Source organism: Schistocerca piceifrons, chromosome 3 (genome assembly GCF_021461385.2).
Source record: "Schistocerca piceifrons isolate TAMUIC-IGC-003096 chromosome 3, iqSchPice1.1, whole genome shotgun sequence".
NCBI lineage: Eukaryota > Metazoa > Arthropoda > Insecta > Orthoptera > Acrididae > Schistocerca > Schistocerca piceifrons.
Genome location: NC_060140.1, coordinates 202,825,676 through 202,846,618, shown reverse-complemented (window position 1 = coordinate 202,846,618; position 20,943 = coordinate 202,825,676). Strand labels below are relative to the sequence as shown.

Below are 20,943 nucleotides of genomic sequence, written 5' to 3'. Positions count from 1 at the left end.
CGTCGATAAACGACAGCATCATCTGCAAAAAACCGAAGACGGCTGCTCAGATTGTCTCCCAAATCCTTTATATAGGTGAGGAACAGCAAAGGGCCTATAACACTACCTTGGGGAACGCCAGAAATTACTTCTGTTTTACTCGATGACTTTGCGTCAATTACTACGAAATGACCTCTGACAGGAAATCGCAAATCCAGTCGCATAACTGAGACGATATTCCGTGACCACGTAATTTCACTACAAGTCGCTTCTGCGTTACAGTGTCAAAAACCTTCCCGAAATCCAGGAATACGGAATCTATCTGAAATCCCTTGTCAATAGCACTCAGCACTTCATGTGAATAAAGAGCTTCAGATTCTATTGGAACCGTGTGAAGAATTCCCCTATAAACGGTTTCGCTGTCTGAAATCGCGGCTGTTGATAGAGTAGAGGAAGCTGTTGGTTTTCCGCAGTCGTCGTATGCCAAATACTGTTCCCGGAGCTTTGTTGTGGCACCAGCCTACATCGACGGCTCTGTCTGCCCGTCACATGAGCCGATGTTTTGTCAGCACCGCCGCGTAAATGCGACCACATCAGCGTCCGCCAACGCTGCAAACCCAGCTCGGCAGCGTTCGGCATGCAGTTAGTTTACTTTGCGCTGCTGATTGAGGTGAAGGCGGCCGGGTACCAGTCGCTCACGCAACCGGCCGCGTAAGTTGTGTTAGTTCCACTTGATGGGCGGCCTTCTCTCGGGAGTACATCTTACAACGGGATTGTTTCTCCAGTTCTCCTTCAATGCCAGTCACTTTACAGACAACAAAAGCTCTTGGATATTTGTTTTTCTTTATTGTTAATTCATTCCCTCGCACGCCACGGCTGGGGTAGTCTAGCAGGGGTACGTTGTCAGCACAGAGCATTTTTACAATCAGTATATGTATACTCATACATATTGTAAAAGCAAATGTATATATGTATACATCCCATCTTCTCCTAAACAACTGGACCAATTTCAACCAAACTTGGTACATCTACATTTTCGTGATCTCCTCGGGAGGTATAAGTAGGGGGAAGCAATATATTCAATACCTCATCCAGAAACGCACCCTCTCGAAACCTGGACAGCAAGCTACACCACGATACAGAGCGTCTCTTGCAGAGTCTGCCACTTGAGTTTCCTAAACATCTCCGTAACGCTATCACGCTTACCGAATAACCCTGTGACGCTCTTCTTTGGATGTTCTCTCTCCTCCGTCAAACCGATCTGGTACGGATCCCACACTGATGAGCAATACTCAAGTATAGGTCGAACGAGTGTTTTGTAAGCCACCTCCTTTGTTGATGGACTACATTTTCTAAGCACTCTCCCAATGAATCTCAACCTGGTACCCGCCTTACCAACAATTAATTTTATATGATCATTCCACTTCAAATCGTTCCGTACGCATACTCCCAGATATTTCACAGAAGTAACTGCTACCAGTGTTTGTTCCGCTATTGTATAATCATACAATAAAGGATCCTTCTTTCTATGTATTCGCAATACACTACATTTGTCTATGTTAAGGGTCAGTTGCCACTCCCTGCACCAAGTGCTTATCCGCTGCAGATCTTCCTGCATTTCGCTACAATTTTCTAATGCTGCAACTTCTCTGTATACTACAGCATCATCCGCGAAAAGCCGTATGGAACTTCCGACACTATCTGCTAGGTCATTTATAAGTATTGTGAAAAGCAATGGTCCCGTAACACTCACGTGTGGCACGCCAGAGGTTACTTTAACGTCTGTAGACGGCTCTCCATTGACAACAACATGCTGTGTTTTTTTTTTTTTTTGCTAAAAACTCTTCAATCCAGCCACACAGCTGGTCTGATATTCCGTAGGCTCTTACTTTATCAGGCGACAGTGCGGAACTTTATCGAACGCCATCCGGAAGTCAAGGAAAATGGCATCTACCTGGAAGCCTGGATCTAATATTTTCTGGGTCTCATGAACAAATAAAGCGAATTGGGCTTCACACTGCCTGTGGAGAATCGCTATTGGGTAAGGATCAGTTACCTGTCAAAGGGGCGGGGGTGAGGCTGAAATAGTAGTGTAGCTCACGAGAGCACTTAGTAACTCGCGACAAACTTTACGCAATAATTTCAAACGTTTACGAAACTTTTTCTCGCTGACAAAGCACAGAAAAAAATTAGGAAAAAAGTTTACCGCTTACACTTTTGCTGTTCATGTTATAAAACTGCCGCATCAGATTAGACGTTTTAATTTATTGCCTCTTTACTACTACTAACTGCATTCACAACACATTTTGCAGACAATATTCGCATGTACCCCTGAACGTACTAGCAAAATTACGACGTCATAAACATTTAGCTGCATGAAAAGAAAACTGCAGGACGAAATTCGCTAGTTACACGTGAAATAAGTGTACAAATATGTGCGAAAGATGTTAAATATATGTGAAATACGTCACATGTGCGTACTCTGGCAAAGCCGCGAGTAAAAAACTTCTAATTCCTGTATAGATTTCAGCCAAACACTGTACGCACATTACAATCTGGAAAGAAATACTGTGGGTGTAAGTACCAGCAATCTCCCATTGGGGAGGGGTGGTAACGTGGAGAAAGGAGGCTAGTAGAAGAGGGGAAAATAGGACACTGCCACAGATATGAGGAAGGAAGTGATGTACACAGTTAGGGAGGGAGGGGGAAGGGGGAATGGATAGAGGAAGGAAAGAGGAGGCGATGAACAGAGATGTAATAAAAGATGTTCATCTTTAAACTTCTATAAAACTTGTGTTCATATTGAAACATTAAATCACTTTTCATTCAAATTACGGGTGTTTTTCCGATTTTTCTATTTTATAACTTTGTCATTCTGTGACAAAACTGTGCAATTATGGATTCAGTGTCCCAACAATGTTTCGTCGTTGGTCCGAGTTATTTATTCATCCTACGTTTAACGACTCATGGTAGCTCGGCTACTTGACCTTCTCAGTCATTTAAATTGGTGACAGCTAAGCGTGAAGCGTGAGTAGATTAAATTGTGACGTTATTCCTGAGGCAGCGCTAAGAGGGCGAGGATCTAGAGGGCAACAGGGAAGGGGGTGGAGAGAGAGAGAGAGAGAGAGAGAGAGAGAGAGAGAGAGAGAGAGAGAGAGAACAAACAGTTAAAGGATTGCAGTGAATGGAAACTGGAGTGTCGTTCCTCAGAGTACGTAGACGAGGAAAAATGGCGCGGTAGTTTTCCAGGCGGTCAAGGCGACATCTTGAAGCAGTCAAGAACGGCTCTTAGCCACCAGTTCGGCAAGTTCCACAGACCGACTGGCACCGGGCGAGCCTTCGACAACCAGGCGTAAATGCAGCCTGCGGCAAGCTGCCCGACAGCCGCCTATGACGGATTACTTCCTTTTGCTGCTCAGGAGGCATAAAATTTTGACAGCAAGAAACTTCGACTTCCCTACTTTGGTACGGTTTGTGAAACGTGGAAGACCGTTCTTTGTATATGCGTTCCGGGTCTGATTTTTCTCCATTGCAAATGGTTTTTTGAAAGGCTGCGACTGTGAAAACATCTTTGTTTACAAATAAATTTTCTGCTAAAAATCACGACTTTCTTTTACTAATATTTTACACGATGCGTTTCGGGGAAAATGAGTATTTTCAACTGTTTCCTCTCTGTACTAAAGTGTTTCTACGTAATGTTTTCAACGTATTAAGTTTTACTTTTTGTTGAATTTGCTGCAATATATAAAAACCGCACAATTTTTATTTAGTTATCGATTTTTATGAATATTTAGGGGCAAAATATGGTCTGTCTTGTACTTGGTTTCCTTATGCTCCGTCTGTGCGCGCGCGCGCACACACACACACACACACACACACACACACACACACCCCTTTCAGTGCACTGTATACGTCGGAAATCTTCCATAAATACAGTTAAAAAGAGGTTTTTAAATGCAGTTTTCGGAGATAATGCCATAGGTCTTCCTCAGAGTATATGCTTTTGTACAGTAGGTATTTATCTGAACAATATGGATTATAATTTGCTTACATTTATTTTACAATAGTGCTTATTTCTGTGTTAGAATTTGTTTCGAAAACACTTAAATAAAAATGACGTAAAAATAAGCGCACCATTGTAAAACAGATGAAAGTAATTTATTATAAATATTCTTAAGATAAATACTTTCTGTGGAAAACCTCTAACATTATCTCTGTCAATTACATATAAAAATATTTTTTGTAACTTAATGTGAGTTATTCTTGACGTACACTGTGCAGTGAAAGTTGGATATTACTGAAGAGCGCGATAGAAGACTTCGGTTTTGACCAATGCCGTCAGATGATGTCAGAGCTGATGTAATGCACAGATTAACAGCAAAGACAAATGTTGAGAAACAATAGAATGCAGGGCAGAGAAAACAGATTGTAGACTTATGACATACATCCATATTTCGAATATGTTAGGTATGTCGCTTCTTTGAATCCTAGTGTCTCAGTCTTCAGTTGACCTACATAGCCCAATTGAAGAATGGGATACTAGTGCAAAAAAGAAAAGGCAGACGTAATGCCAGCGTGGAATACCTCAGTTGAGATAAGTTGTATCCCGAACTTCAGCTGATCTACGTAGGTTAACTGCAGTATCGGATACAAATTTAATGTACGTCGACTTTTTCGCCTTCGCTAGCACAATATCCTATTCTTCAGTTGATACGAGTACTGGCGTAGGTGGAAATACCGACATGAGTAAAATTTGTATCCCATACTTCAGTCCACATATATGCATCATCTGAAGAATATGATGATGCAAACGAAGACAAAAAATATCGACGCATCTTGTACCTCAGATGAACAACGTGAAGGCGGAAAAAAAGCGACATACATAAAATTTGTAGCTCGTCAACTGAAGTATGGGATACAAATTGTTTTTCGCCTTCGATATTAATAGCATAGACTGAAAATTATCATAGTAGTACTAGCGACTGCGAAAAAACTTAAGGCAGTAAAATTTGTGTCCCATATGTCAACTGAAGAGCATGATACTACGTTACGTAGTTCAACTAAGGTACAGGATGCCATTGTTACGTATGTCGCTTTCTTCGTCTTTGCTAGCACTGGTGTCCTATTCTTCAGTTGATCTACACAGGTCGACTGAAGTACGGGATACAAACTTTTCTTATGTCTTCGTATATCCATAATTGAAACGGACGACTTGGGACGTCAGCAAGTATATGTTAAAAAATGACGAAATTCCTCCAGCTGTATTAAGGTGTTGGTTTTATTGGCAGCTAGTTTCGATGTTGTTACATCATCATCTTCAGGTCCACACTTGTTGACAGCAATCGTATGCGTGTAACACCAGTAGTCAGTGGTGAGATAGGCGTGTTCCATGCAGGAGGAGTTACTACCTGCCTTCCGTATGGAAAACGCCTATCTCACCACTGACTACTAGTGTTACACACATACGGTTACTGTCAACAAGTGTGGACCTGAAGATGTTGTAACAACATCGAAACTAGCTGCCAATAAAACCAACACCTTAATACAGCTGGAGGAATTTCGTCATTTTTTAATATGTCGTCTTTTCACCTTCGATAGTACTAGTATCGACTGAGAAATATCTTAGTAAATTTCGAAAAAACGCTGAAACACGTATTTTTTATTTATAACCCAGAAATCAAGAACCAGTTCTCATACATATAGCTTTAAAAATATTTTAGTACTGCTTTCATAATGATTTATATTACAAAAAACGTTTCATCCACTATTTCACACTCATAGCAGGTAGATTTCGAAAAATGCTGAAACACAATTTCTTTATTTCTGATAGACACAAAATACCAATTTTTGTTTGGCTAGCTTCAAAGTGCCTTAACAGAGACTAATTTTCAAAAAAATCTTCCATCTCATATAGTTACGTGTCTCACGACTTTCAATCGTACTGGTAGTGACCAGTACTGAGTTCGCTCTACAAACGTGAGTGAGCAGTCGACTTGCTGGGTGTGCCCACAGGTTCCACGGTCACGCGATGGGGTCGGTGCCGCAGCTGTCGGTGCTGCGCGGTGAGGTGCGTGAAGACGACGCGTCGGCCGGCGCGCTTCTGCACCGCATACTGGAGGAGACGGCGGCCAGGGCAGACGCTAACCAGGTCAGTGCACCACACTGTATCACGTCTCCATGTGTTATTGCCTTCCCAAGAACTGACAAACACCCCACAGCAAGAAAGTCAAACACAAAAGCCACGTGTGTGTGTGTGTGTGTGTGTGTGTGTGTGTGTGTGTATATGGGGGGAGGGGGAGGAGAACAAATATTCAACCTAAAACACTAATAAAATTTACAAAAGAGCATAAGATTCAATTGACAGTCTGATACGTCTTTGCCCTTCCAGGCACATGAGAATACAGCAAATATAAACAATGTGCGAGAACAGATAACCATTACGTAGTCGAAGCTCTTTCCTCGCCCGCGTTTGCCTCCTAATGTGTCATAAGAAAATGTGGTTCTGCCTTGAGTAAAAAATAAATTCTCTTGTTTTGCTACCCATTGACGATGAAGTAACTTCTCTGAAACATGTGGGTAGCAAAACGAGAAAAATTGTTTGCTCAAGACGAAACCACATTTCGTTGTTAACGTGCAGAACAGTTGAAAGGAGCATACTGGGCGCACTTGTATGTGGCACCAGAATAAGATAAAAACCACTCCGTCTTCAGGCCACAAGTGGCCCATCGGGGCCATCCGACCGCCGTGTCATCCTCCGCTGATGATGCGGATAGGAGGGGCGTGTGGTCAGCACACTGCTCTCCCGGTCGTTACCACTGTTGTCTTTGACCGGAGCCGCTACTATTCGGTCGAGTAGCTCCTCAATTGGCATCACGAGGCTGAGTGCACCCCGAAAAATGGCAACAGCACGTGGCGGCCCGGATGGTCACCAATCCAAGTGCCGGCCACGCCCGACAGCGCTTAACTTCAGTGATCTGACGGGAACCGGTGTATCCACTGCGGCAAGGCCGTTGCCCCAGAATAAGATAAGAATGTTCTAGTTCGGTTTAAGTAGTTCTAAGTTCTAGGGGACGGATGACCTCAAATGTTAAGTGTCATAGTGCTCTGAGCTATTTGTACCATTGTGAATTTCCTTTAATGATTCCAGGTGTAGATATACGGATACACACACAATCTCTTTCCCCGAAAGTGGAATGACTTCTGGCGCGCTGCTGCTCTCAGTAATAAACTTCGCTCAGTCAAGGACACTACTGCAGTTTGGAGGTCTTCCTTCAGCTCCACTGTCTTGAGCAGTCTGCGCATCAGTCATACTAGGTTCACCCATCGTTTTCTCTTGTGTAACGAGCCACCCCTACAATGTGACTGTGGAACCAGACTGACTGTATCCCATATATTTTTGGGATGTCCGCTTCTTTTTGCCCTTCGTACTAAGTGTAGCCTTCGACATTACTTGTCTTTAATTTTAGCAGACGATTCACGGATAGAGTAACTGGTTCTCAATTTCCTACGTGAAAGTGACATTTATTTCAAGTTACAAGGTTTTGCTTTACTCCTGGTAGCAGGATGGTTGTGGTTGGGGCCTCCCTTCTCGTTTCCTGCGCCTGGGACCTATGACCACTCCTCCTCGCAAAGACCACTCGCTTATCCTTCTGTTAGTTTCCTCGCATTATTGTTTGACCCCTCTGACTGGATCCGCCCACTTTCAGTTAAATTTTGAAACGTGGGACCGATGACCACGCGGTTTAGTCCCATAGCCCCCTAGACGCTCGATGCAAATTTTGTGGTAGTCTCGATGCAGAGACCACCTGCTGGTGATGGTGCGGGCACACACTGGTTGCACCCTCGGTTGGCGATGGCTGCGAGCTGTATGGTACCGCATATAGCGAAGGTTTCGAATGAGACTCAGGCTGAAGCATTGTGGGTGCAACCGGTGCGTGAACCAGAGATCGACGAAGTGGCATTGCACCGCCCTAAATACCCAACCACATAGACACCATAGGAACTGCTTGCGATCATGTGGCCTGCTGAAGCAAACGGGCCCAAGAGGGTGGTGGCCTCTAGCCATGCTTGCACTGCCGCCTGCTGGCCTAGTCAGATCAGAGTACGTGATTGCTGACGAAACGCCTACCTCTTTAGGCCGCACGCATAACAAGAGTGTCAGAGGGATTGCAGTACTGTCGGGCGTGTGGCTCATACTTCACAATCTCTCCTTCCCATTCTCGAAGAATAGTTTAATCCGAAAACTGACCTTCATTGCCGGGAAGGAGGATTTGCGTGTTGCGATGAAGCTGAGAACTGTGTCGACGGTAGTGTAGCTACCTGCAGTGTTCCCTAAGCTAAGCAATACGGACAGAGGAGCCAGACATTGTCGTTTAACATACGGCAGGGAGGTGGGGGGCCTCTGGGGGTGTGCTGAAGCCCCAGCAAATCAGGCAGGTCACGATATCTAAAAGGTTGCAGCGCAATCACGTGACTTGTAGCGCTCGTAGCCTAGCTGGGGATTTTAAAAATTACTGGCAAAGTTACATATAGTATATTTTGACTGTGAGTTTGAGACACGCAATAGTTTAATCCTTGAAAGGACGACGATGACGTTAAAACTCTAAATTTAATTCCACAAACGCTCACCAAAACAAGTCACAAAGTGAAATTCACGGGTGAAACATTTCAATCCTACCTCATCGACCTGGCGTCCCATAGAATTGTCGTCTGTTCAGGGCGGTAGAAACATAACAAAACTGTGTGCCTTGTCTTCGCAGATGGTTTGGCAATATCAGGAAATAACGAGACCACTCCAACTGAACGCAGTTCCTTTCGGGATGTTCAGTCGGAGACTCTTCGAGGTCGTGCATTCTCTGACAACGGCACATGCTGCCGGGTTAAAAACAGATTATAATTTACAAAGCATGGTCCCTGTTGGCAGGATCTTTGACTACTGTTCTTAAGCCGTGTTACATAGCTGCGAGTGATACACCATTCCTTGTAGGCACGTTGGACTGCCCGCGTTGATACACCAGCAAATAGGGCAGTTTTATTGGTGGTGTGGTCACGGCTACGTCCGATCACTATAGCTCCTTTTGTGGCTGTTCAACTATACTACACGCTCTAAAGTTCGTCGGGTTCAGTGGTACGATCAACTGACTGACCTGAGGAAGTCTGTGTACTTAGAGATGTAGTTACTGACTCAGGGGAAGCCACACAAAACGTGGCTTTAATAGAAATTCCCGTAATTACGATTATACTAATCTTTAATAAACCGTGACTAACCTAACTGAAATCTGACTTATCAGAAGTAGTAGAGGGAAAAAATTCGTAACTATGACAGCAAGCGGAAAATTCACGAAAGTGAGTAATCTCACTACCAACTGCTCTCAATCCCGTATCAACGTTTCACAATTCGCTTGGCGCTATACACAGGGCTATTCAAAAGAAACGAACAGATTTCAAACATTTATTGCTTCTAAACTACAAAACATAAAAACAATTCCAGCGTTCCTGGAAAGAGGGAAAATTAAAGAAATTCTCCAAGCACGTCTGACGTTACCTGAATGACATCATTCCAGGATGTTACATTGGAAGAGCAGGACCAGAAGATGAACTGTGGGTTTACGTAAAAGACCGCGTTTTTACCCCCCTCTGCCTGACACTCTTGAAATCCTGCAACATCGCACTGTTGAAGGTGTGAATTCGATAATGAGAAACCAGCTGCTTTGTGTGGGGACAGGAAATGAGCCATAGTTTTGATATTTGTCGTGTAACACACATGGTGCTCACATTGAATGCATAAAAATTACAACTTTTCTCTTTCCAGGTATTTAGGAACTGTTTCTATATTTTATAGTTCGGAAGCAATAAATGTTCGAAATTTATTCCTTCTTCTTGGATATCCCTGTACATTAGTACCAACACAGTACTGATTTTTTAATATTTTGTGAAAGTTCCACCTACGGCTGTCGCAATTGCGCTCTTCGTCTGCTGCATTCTCATCCAGTCGTCGGCTATACTGCACTGGCCAGTTGCTGGTCCTAAGACTGACAGTGGTGCCTAGCAATACATATCGTGCTTTGTAGAACATACTTTTCACGATGATTAAACATAGAATTGTCCCCATTTTTGTCTCGTACCTGCACTGTCATCTGTCTCTTTATCCGACATATCCAAGTAAGCTGATCACGGGTTTGACTTACGAAGTAAATTACCACGGCCAGAATAACCGATCCTATACACTTTCTGCAATTCGTACGTATCCACGTGTACCCATCTTACTGCGGTGGTGCTATGCAACCTATTGGTACACACTTTTCATTTTAGTGACGTGCAGGATCATATGACCGGCAGGCTCTTCCCTATAAAGTGCCCAAAGCGGTCACTGTACTGTTAAAGGGGTGTGTGTGGAAGAGGCGGGGGGGGGGGGGGGCGGGGGTACATAACACTTTGTCCAGTGAGCTTATTTGGAAACACAATTGGAATCTGGTAATGCTACTGAAGAGTTTGACAGGACACTGAGGAAACACTTGCATGCGAGGTCACAAGTTCATTCTTTAGTAAAGCTCATTTGAGTCTTGTGTTAACATTTATTACAGAAAAGGATTGTCTGCGAGTTTCACATATCAACTTCTATAGGATGGATGTATTACACTTCAAAACAGATTTCGTCACGTTCAAGAAATGTTCAAAACAAACCATTAACTTGCACCTTAAAGACCGAATCAACCGCCTCAGTGATCACAAATGTTCGCACCATCAAGATCGATGGTGAACTCTTCGGGAGTTACAAACCATGCAAGATGTTGAGGTAGGTATCCACTCTTAAAGAATACATATAGAATCCTGTTGGGGTAACAGGGTGAAAAGAACTGATGGAATGTCGTGGAATGCAATGAATGAGGAACAGTTCGTCGTGGAGCTTATCGTGAAACTAGATACCCTTTAAGACATAGCTGTAGATAGTGCGATAATATTTTATAGGCATGGAAAAACAAACATCCAGAGGATAAACTGGTGCAATGGTTCCAGGTGGTATGAACTGCAATGTCAAACACTTTACAGGACGTATAGTTCGCTATAAAGGAGCAAGATTTTTACATACCGTCCAGGAACCAAGCACAAGCAACTTATTTTGACCAGCTACTGCCCAAAACCAATGATCGTACCATATCTGTAGTTCTACTGCACCCATTTTATCACTCTTGGTTGCAGTGACGTTAATGTGCCCCACTGCCCTTGCAAGATCACGTACACGAGCAGGAATCGTAGAGGGCAAAGCACCTCCAACATCCTGCGGGACTCCCCCTGCGGGTCCAGGGTAAGAATAGGCCCAAGGTATTCCTGCCTGTCGTAAGAGGCGACTAAAAGGAGTTTCAACCGTTTCGGCCTTCCATGTAATGGTCCCTCTTGGGGTTTGACCTCCATTTTTCAAAATTCTACAGAAGTACGAGCCTTTTGGGGAAGGACACCTTACGTGGTGTATCACTGGTCCTCCGTGCACTAAGACCTTGGCACTCAGCATTGTAACAGCGTTGTAACCATACCCACTATTCATCAAATTGGGCCTAAACGCCTGATGGGTTGTCAAAGTTACGCCCATAGTGCGTCCCCATCTGCACCTACGATCATGGTGGACTTTCCATGGCACCCGAAATCCAGCACGGCAGCCAGCCCGTTGTGGTGGGGTCATCATGTACCCTCTAGGTTGTAGCCCCCTGACAACACAGGGATCGTACTGCCGATACCTGAGCTGCACCCTCCCCACGTCGGCCAAGGAGTAGATGCCCATCTCCTTGGGGCATCAGGACTCCCGGCAACGGTCATCCTGCCAGGTGGCCCTTGCTGAGGCTGGGTGGCGCCCGTGGGGAGAGCCCCTGGTCGGAGTGGGTGGTATCGGGGCGGACGTTTCGCAGATGAAACGACAACACATATCAGGTCACTCTGCGGCCGAGTCTTTCAAAAGGAAAGGTACTGTCTCTAGTTCTGGTTCTCCTGCCCTTTTCCCCCTTGGCCACTCCCTGGGAGGAGGGACAGGCCCGCCGGCTTGGGGCGAAGTACTTCCCCCGCTATTTGGTCTGTTCTCGAACCGATGGGGGGACGTTCGCCACCTCCAAGCCCATGTTCTTTGTTCAGCACATAGAGGACATCTTCGGGGAAATAGAGGCTCTCAGTAAGATGCGTTCAGGGTCCGTTCTTATAAAGACCACCTCCGCCACACAGTCGGCGGCGCTCCAGGCTTGCGACCGACTAGGGGACATCCCAGTGTCCATTGTCCCGCATCTGGCACTGAATAGGACGAGGAGCCACCCTGGAGCGCCGAGGCGTGTATTTCGTCCGGCGAGTCCGGTGCGGCCCCAAAGACCGTCGCATCGACACCGGGGCCTTTATCCTCGCCTTCGAGGGGGACATTCTCCCGGAGAAGGTAAAGGTGACGTGCTACCGGTGCGACGTTCGACCTTACGTCCCGCCTCCTATGTGCTGTTTTCGGTGTTTGCGCTTTGGGCACATGTCGTCATGGTGTGAGGCTGAGCCCCGTTGCGGCGATTGTGGATGTCCTCTTCGTGAGGAACATACATGCACCCCACCACCTCGGTGCATTAATTGTCCTGGCATCCACTCGCCTAGATCCTTAGACTGTCCCGCGTATCAGAAGGAGAAGAAGATTCAAGAACTCAAAACTTTGGATCGTCTCTCTTATTCTGAGGCGAGGAAGAAGTATGACCACCTCCATCCCGTGCCATTGACCACTGCGTTTGCCTCAGTCGTGTCCACTCCTTCCACGGTATCCTCACCCCTATCCTGTACCCCCTCCACCTCCTCCCCCCATCCGGGGTCTCTGCCTCCGCCTCCCAAATCCCTCCCTTTCAAATCCTCCCCCCCCCCGCGGCCCCCTCCCCCTCTGCCCCAGGGGCCACCCTTTCCTCCTCCTCCCCCCCCCCACCGCCCGAGAAGCGATCCTCTTCTCAGGCGTCCATCGGGGAAACGTTCCGGACCCCAGCTTCCGAGGTCCGGCGTACCAAAACGTGAGGACCTTCTTCGGGTCCAGCCCACCATCCCTGTGCCTCCTCGGACTTCCAAGAAGGCCTCCAAGAAGAAGTCCCTATCCCCCTCTCCACCCCGGCGCGTTTCGTCTGATGCTCCATCCGTGAGTCGCTGCTCCCGGCCGTCCTCAGTTTCGCCGGGACGCTCTGCTGCCAGGCACTCAGCTGGCCTCTCGTCAGCAAATGATGCTGCCCCTCCTACACAACCCGGGACAGCGGCTGCAGCTGGCGACGACTCAATGGAACAGGATCCGCCTCCCCCCAGTTGTAGCGTTGTTCCCTCGAAACCTGGCCCTCCGCGGCCGTCGAGGTGACGAGCTCTTCCCCCGTCTCATTCCCCCTCTTTTTTTGACTAGCGATGGCCTTGTTACATTGGAACATAAGAGGTATTCGATCTAATCAGGAGGAATTACAACTGCTCCTCCGCCTGCACTGTCCGCTCGTCCTTGGTCTCCAGGAAACCAAGTTGCGCCCGACTGACGGTATTGCCTTTACCCACTATACCTTGGAGCGGTATGACCTCACCCCTGTGGACGGTATCCCAGCTCATGGTGGGGTCATGTTGCTCGTTCGGGACGATGTCTATTACCATCCCATCCCATTGACCACCCCACTCCAAGCAATTTCTGTCCGTATTACTCTTTCTGCTTTTACTTTTCCAGTTTGTACCATCTACACTCCATCATCATCCGCAGTTAGTCAGGCTGACATGATGCACCTGCTTGTTCAGCTTCCTCCGCCGTTTTTATTGTTCGGCGACTTCAATGCCCATCATCCCCTTTGGGGCTCTCCTGCATCCTGTCAAAGAGGCTCCCTCTTGGCAGATGTCTTCAACCATCTCAATCTTCTCTGTCTCAATGCTGGCGCCCCAACTTTCCTCTCGGACTCTACTCATACCTACTCCCACTTGGACCTCTCGATCTGTTCTACCACTCTTCCCCGTCGGTTCGAGTGGTATGTCCTTTCTGACACCTATTCTAGCGACCACTACCCCTGTGTCGTTCGTCTCCTGCACCACACCCCATCCCCACGTCCTTCGAGCTGGAACATACCGAAAGCTGACTGCGGACTTTACTCCTCACTGGCGACCTTTCCGGACCACGATTTTCCCAGTTGTGACAGTCAGGTCGAATAACTCATGGCTGTTATCATCAATGCTGCCGAACGTTCCATTCCTCGTACTACCTCTTCACGTCGCGTTTTCGTCCCCTGGTGGAATGAGGCTTGTAGAGACGCTATCCGTGCTCGACGACGTGCTTTACGCATCTTTCGCCGCCATCCTACACTGGCGAATTGTATTGGATACAAACGACTCCGAGCGCATTGCCGTAGAGTCATCAAAGACAGCAAAAAAGCTTGTTGGGCCTCTTTCACCAGCTCCTTTAACAGTTTTACTTCCTCTTCTGTCGTTTGGGGTAGCCTGCGCCAGCTGTCGGGCATTAAGGCCCACTCCTTGGTACCTGGCCTGACCTCAGGTAATGAGGTCCTTGTTGATCCTGTCGCTGTCTCCAACGCCTTCGGCCGGTTTTTCGCGGAGGTTTCAAGCTCCGCCCATTACCACCCTGCCTTCCTTCCCAGGAAAGAGGCAGAAGAGGCTCGGCGACCTTCCTTCCACTCGCTGAATCTGGAAACTTATCATGCCCCCTTTACTATGCGGGAACTCGAACGTGTGCTTGCACTGTCCCGGTCCTCTGCTCCGGGGCCGGATGCCATTCACGTTCAGATGCTGGCACACCTTTCTCCTGCGGGCAAAAGCTTCCTTCTTCGTACCTACAATTGCGTCTGGACCAAAGGTCAGGTCCCCATGCGTTGCCGTGACGCTGTCGTTGTTCCTATACCCAAACCCGGGAAGGATAGACACCTTCCTTCTCGTTACCGCCCCATTTCTCTTACAAGCTGTGTCTGTAAGGTGATGGAGCGCATGGTTAATGCTTGGTTAATCTGGATTCTTGAATCTCGACGGCTACTTACCAATGTCCAATGCGGCTTTCGTCGCCGCCGCTCCGCTGCTGACCACCTTGTGACCTTGTCGACATTCATCATGAACAACGTTTTGCGAAGGCGCCAAACGGTAGCCGTGTTCTTCGATTTGGAGAAGGCTTATGATATCTGTTGGAGAGGAGGTATCCTCCGCACTATGCACAGGTGGGGCCTACGCGGTCGCCTGCCCCATTTTATTGATTCCTTTTTAACGGATCGAAAGTTTAGGGTACGTGTGGGTTCCGTATTGTCCGACGTCTTCCTCCAGGAGAACGGAGTGCCTCAGGGCTCCGTCTTGAGCGTAGCCCTTTTTGCCATCGCGATCAATCCAATTATCTACTGCAGTGCCCAGAGAACATTCCTCCTGGAGCGCTGCCTTCAGCGTTGTCTAGACAGCCTCTACTCATGGAGCGTGGCAAATGACTTCCGGTTCTCTGAAGAGAAGACGGTTTGCATCAACTTTTGGCGATATAAGGCGTTCCTTCCGCCATCCTTGCATCTCGGTCCCGTTGTTCTCCCATTCGTGGAAACAACTAAGTTTCTAGGGCTCACATTGGATAGGAAACTTTGTTGGTCTCCGCATGTCTCTTATTTGGCGGCCCGTTGTACACATTCCCTTAATGTCCTCAGAGTTCTTAGTGGTTCATCTTGGGGAGCGGATCGCACTGTCCTGCTTCGCTTATATCGGTCCATAGTCCGATCGAAGCTGGATTATGGGAGCTTCGTCTACTCGTCTGCTCGGCCATCCCTCTTACGCCGTCTAAACTCCATCCACCATCGGGGGTTACGTCTTGCGACAGGAGCCTTCTACACTAGTCCTGTCGAGAGTCTTTATGCTGAAGCTGCCGAATTACCATTGACCTACCGGCGCGACGTACTGCTGTGTCAGTATGCCTGCTGGCTGTTGTCAATGCCCGACCACCCCTCTTATCAGTCCTTCTTCGCCGATTCTCTCGACCGTCAGTACGGGTTGTATGTGTCTGCCCTGCTGCTCCCCCGGAGTCCGCTTCTGTCGCCTGCTTCGACAATTGGATTTTGCCCTCCCTACCACCTTCAGAGAGGGTGAGATCCTGACACCACCTTGGCTCCAGGCTCCGGTTCATATTTATCTCGACCTCAGCTCACTCCCGAAGGATGGTACTCCGGCTGCAGTGTATTGCTCACGGTTTGTCGAACTTTGTGCTCGACTTGCCGGTCACACCTTTATTTACACCGATGGCTCCAAAACTGACGATGGGGTCGGCTGTGCCTTTGTTGTAGGGGCCGCCACCTTTAAATACCGGCTCCTCGACCAATGTTCCAGCTTTACGGCCGAGCTTTTTGCTCTCCATCAGGCCGTTCAGTATGCCCGCCGCCACCGCAATTCATCGTATGTACTCTGCTCTGACTCACTCGGTGCTCTTCAGAGCCCTGGAGCTCCCTATCCGGTCCATCCCTTGGTTCAACGGATCCAGCAGTCCCTCCATTCTTTCGCTGATAATGGTTCTCCTGTCAGCTTTCTGTGGGTTCCCGGACATGTAGGAGTGCCTGGAAATGAGGCTGCAGATGCTGCAGCCAAGGCTGCAGTACTCCTGCCTCGGCCAGCCTCCCATTGTGTCCCGTCATCTGACGTTCGTGGGGATGTTTGTAAGAGGCTTGTGTCCTTGTGGTGGGATGCTTGGTCATCCCTCCAAGGAAACAAGCTCCGGGCAGTAAAACCGCTCCCAACTGCTTGGACAACCTCCTCCCGACCATCTCGGCGGGAAGAGGTCCTTCTGACCAGGTTGCGGATTGGGCATTGCCGGTTTACCCACCGCTACCTGCTCTCCGGTGACCCAGCCCCGCAGTGCCCTTGTGGTCAAGCACTAACAGTGGGCCACGTTTTATTGTCGTGTCCCCGCGTCAGTCAATCTCGTGTTGTCATGTCCCTGCCATCTACTTTACCGGATATTTTAGCTGATGACGCTCGAGCAGCTGCTCATGTTCTGCGTTTTATAACTTTGACTGGCTTGTCCAAAGACATCTAACTTTTTTACTTATTTTATCTGCATCTTTGTCAGGACTTTCTGGTGTCCCCCCCCTCCCCTTGAGCTTTACTAGATTCCATGTGCTCTAACAACTGTGACTGGGCGCTAATGACCTCAGTAGTTGAGCGCCCTTAAACCCCACCAAAAAAAAAAAAAAATCCTGCGGGACAGTAAATAACTTCGCAGCCAATTTGCCATCCAACACGGATGATGAACTACATAGCTAGACACCTGTTTAACTATCACTTCCATTTGTTAAACACGGATCGCTGGTGACAATCACACGAGCATAGTCTGGAATTTTTATCCAAATTCTATTAATCCATCTGCTGCTCCCCCATCGATTTGTTCCTTCTCTCTCTCTCTCTCTCTCTCTCTCTCTCTCTCTCATTCTAATAGGATGTTGCTGCTTCTTACACCGCGAAGTAGTATCTGTAAGAAGTTAGGTTGAAATCGATCAAGAGGTTTGAGTCGTTTTTTATCTGAGCCTTCACCTGGATATGCGTGTGCCACATGTAATTCATATATATTTCACACACATTCGTGCCTACCCCCAGGTATCTAGCTCCAGCTACCTTGCGCGTTCAAGGTCTGTTAATTCTCATCGTGTGCCCATGATAGTCAGAAACCTTTTCACATGAATCACCCGAGTACAAATGACAGCTCCGCCAGTACAGTGCCCTTTTATACATTCAGTACGCGATACTGCAGGCATTTGTATATGTGCATATCTCTAACCCATGACTGCCACATCAGTGAAAAGCCTAGGTTCAAAATGGTTCAAATGGCTCTGAGCACTATGGGACTTAAATTCTGAGGTCATCAGTCACCTAGACCTTAGAACTACTTAAACCTAACTAACCTAAGGACATCACACACATCCATGCCTGAGGCAGGATTCGAACTGCGACCTTAGCGGTCGCGCGGTTCCAGACTGTAGCGCCAAGAACCGCTCGGCCACTCCGGCCGACTGCCCCTTCAAGCTAGACAAGTTTCGTTCTTTGTAGTTTTTTCGTTTGATGCTTATCTCGTGATATATTTGGCCCAGTCACGATCAATGGACCACCCTGTATACAGGGTGTTACAAAAAGGTACGGCCAAACTTTCAGGAAACGCTTAATTTCCATGTTAGAGCTCATTTTAGTTTCGTCAGTATGTACTGTACTTCCTCGATTCACCGCCAGTTGGCCCAATTGAAGGAAGGTAATGTTGACTTCGGTGCTTGTGTTGACATGCGACTCGTTGCTTTACAGTACTAGCATCAAGCACATCAGTACGTAGCATCAACAGGTTAGTGTTCATCACGAACGTGGTTTTGCAGTCGGTGCAATGTTTACAAATGCGGAGTTGGCAAATGCCCATTTGATGTATGGATTAGCACGGGGCAATAGCCGTGGCGCGGTACGTTTGTATCGAGAGAGATTTCCAGAACGAAGGTGTCCCGACAGGAAGACGTTCGAAGCTGTGATACAATACGCCATTCTCCAGGACTGCATCAGCGCATCAGGGAGGGTGGATGCATGTATCCTCGCTAACGGAGGACATTTTGAACATTTCCTGTAACAAAGTGTTTGAAGTCACACTGGTACGTTCTGTTGCTGTGTTTCCATTCCATGATTAATGTGATTTGAAGAGAAGTAATAAAATGAGTTCTAACATGGAAAGTAAGCGTTTCCGGACACATGTCCACATAACATATTTTCTTTCTTTGTGTGTGAGGAATATTTCCTGAAAGTTTGACGGTACCTTTTTGTGATACCCTGTATATGTACATACAAACGTTCTATATTGAAATAAGAACACCGTGAATTCATTGTCCCAGAAAGGGGAAACTTTATTGAGACATTCCTGGGGTCAGATACATCACATGATCACACTGACAGAACCACAGGCACATAGACACAGGCAACAGAGCATGCACAATATCGGCACTAGTACAGTGTATATCCACCTTTCGCAGCAATGCAGGCTGCTATTCTCCCATGGAGACGATCGTAGAGATGCTGGATGTAGTCCTGTGGAACGGCTTGCCATGCCATTTCCACCTGGCGCCTCAGTTGGACCAGCGTTCGTGCTAGACGTGCAGACCGCGTGAGACGACGCTTCATCCAGTCCCAAACATGCTCAATGGGGGACAGATCCGGAGATCTTGTTGGCCAGGGTAGTTGACTTACACCTTCTAGAGCATGTTGGGTGGCACGGGATACATGCGGACGTGCATTGTCCTGTTGGAACAGCAAGTTCCCGTGCCGGTCTAGGAATGGTAGAACGATGGGTTCGATGACGGTTTGGATGTACCGTGCACTATTCAGTGTCCCCTCGACGATCAGCGGTGGTGTACGGCCAGTGTAGGAGATCGCTCCCCACACCATGATGCCGGGTGTTGGCCCTGTGTGCCTCGGTCGTATGCAGTCCTGATTGTGGCGCTCACCTGCACGGCGCCAAACACGCATACGACCATCATTGGCACCAAGGCAGAAGCGACTCTCATCGCTGAAGACGACACGTCTCCATTCGTCCCTCCATTCACGCCTGTCGCGACACCACTGGAGGCGGGCTGCACGATGTTGGGGCGTGAGCGGAAGACGGCCTAACGGTGTGCGGGACCGTAGCCCAGCTTCATGGAGACGGTTGCGAATGGTCCTCGCCGATACCCCAGGAGCAACAGTGTCCCTAATTTGCTGGGAAGTGGCGGTGCGGTCCCCTACGGCACTGCGTAGGATCCTACGGTCTTGGCGTGCATCCGTGCGTCGCTGCGGTCCGGTCCCAGGTCGACGGGCACGTGCACCTTCCGCCGACCACTGGCGACAACATCGATGTACTGTGGAGACCTCACGCCCCACGTGTTGAGCAATTCGGCGGTACGTCCACCCGGCCTCCCGCATGCCCACTATACGCCCTCGCTCAAAGTCCGTCAACTGCACATACGGTTCACGTCCACGCTGTCGCGGCATGCTACCAGTGTTAAAGACTGCGATGGAGCTCCGTATGCCACGGCAAACTGGCTGACACTGACGGCGGCGGTGCACAAATGCTGCGCAGCTAGCGCCATTCGACGGCCAACACCGCGGTTCCTGGTGTGTCCGCTGTGACGTGCGTGTGATCATTGCTTGTACAGCCCTCTCGCAGTGTCCGGAGCAAGTATGGTGGGTCTGACACACAGGTGTCAATGTGTTCTTTTTTCCATTTCCAGGAATATATATATATATATATATATATATATGTAAATATGTAAATGTGTGTGTGTGTGTGTGTGTGTGTGTGTGTGTGTGTGTGTGTGTGTGTGCTTTCCATATGCGTACGTGCATGAATGCATTGATATATGAATAAATTTTTATAACATTATGCATCATTGTTGTCAGGTGGCGCTGGTGTGTCCCGGCTCGGTAGAGGATGGTGAGGCGGGCAGTGCGGCAGTGGCGCTGCGCGCTCTGGACGAGGCGGCGTCGCGCGTGGCGCGCGCGCTGGTGCGGCGGGTGCAGGGAGCCACTGGCGCGGGGCCCAACGGCGACGGCGACTGGCTGGTGGCGGTGGACATGCGGCCGCGCGCCGGACTCGTCGTGGCGCTGCTGGCCGCCTGGAAGGCGGGCGCCGCCTACCTGCCGCTGGGGCCCGGCTTCCCCGCCGCGCGAGTCCACCACATCCTGCGTGAGGCGCGGCCCGCCCTCGTCATAGCCGACGCCGGTGAGTCTGGTACTGACGCACACAAACTGGGACTCGCCACTGTGTTCCTTGAACCACTTCACCACAATCCTGACCTTGTGGTACGGGTCATTATCTTGCTGAAAAAGTCACCGCTGTCGCCGGCCGGGGTGACCGAGCGGTTCTAGGCGCTACAGCTGGACCCGCGCGACCCCTACGGTCGCAGGTTCGAATCCTGCCTCGGGCAAGGGTGTGTGTGATGTCCTTAGGTTAGCTAGGTTTAAGTAGTTCTAAGTTCTAGGGGACTG

At 48.3% G+C, this 20,943-nt stretch overlaps 1 protein-coding gene and 1 pseudogene across 2 annotated transcripts in view; one reads left to right on the top strand and one right to left on the bottom strand.

The window, feature by feature from the left end:
* The window catches only part of LOC124788112 (chondramide synthase cmdD), a 146,302-nt gene that overhangs the window by 77,912 nt on the left and 47,447 nt on the right, over nt 1–20,943 (top strand). For both annotated transcript variants that reach the window (XM_047255236.1, XM_047255235.1), the window contains exons 2-3: nt 5,992–6,127; nt 20,356–20,677. In XM_047255236.1, the coding sequence (XP_047111192.1) occupies nt 6,008–6,127; nt 20,356–20,677 (442 nt within the window). In that variant the 5' untranslated portion in view covers nt 5,992–6,007. The remainder of the gene's footprint in view (nt 1–5,991; nt 6,128–20,355; nt 20,678–20,943) is intronic.
* On the bottom strand, nt 6,877–6,994 carry LOC124790702 (annotated as a pseudogene).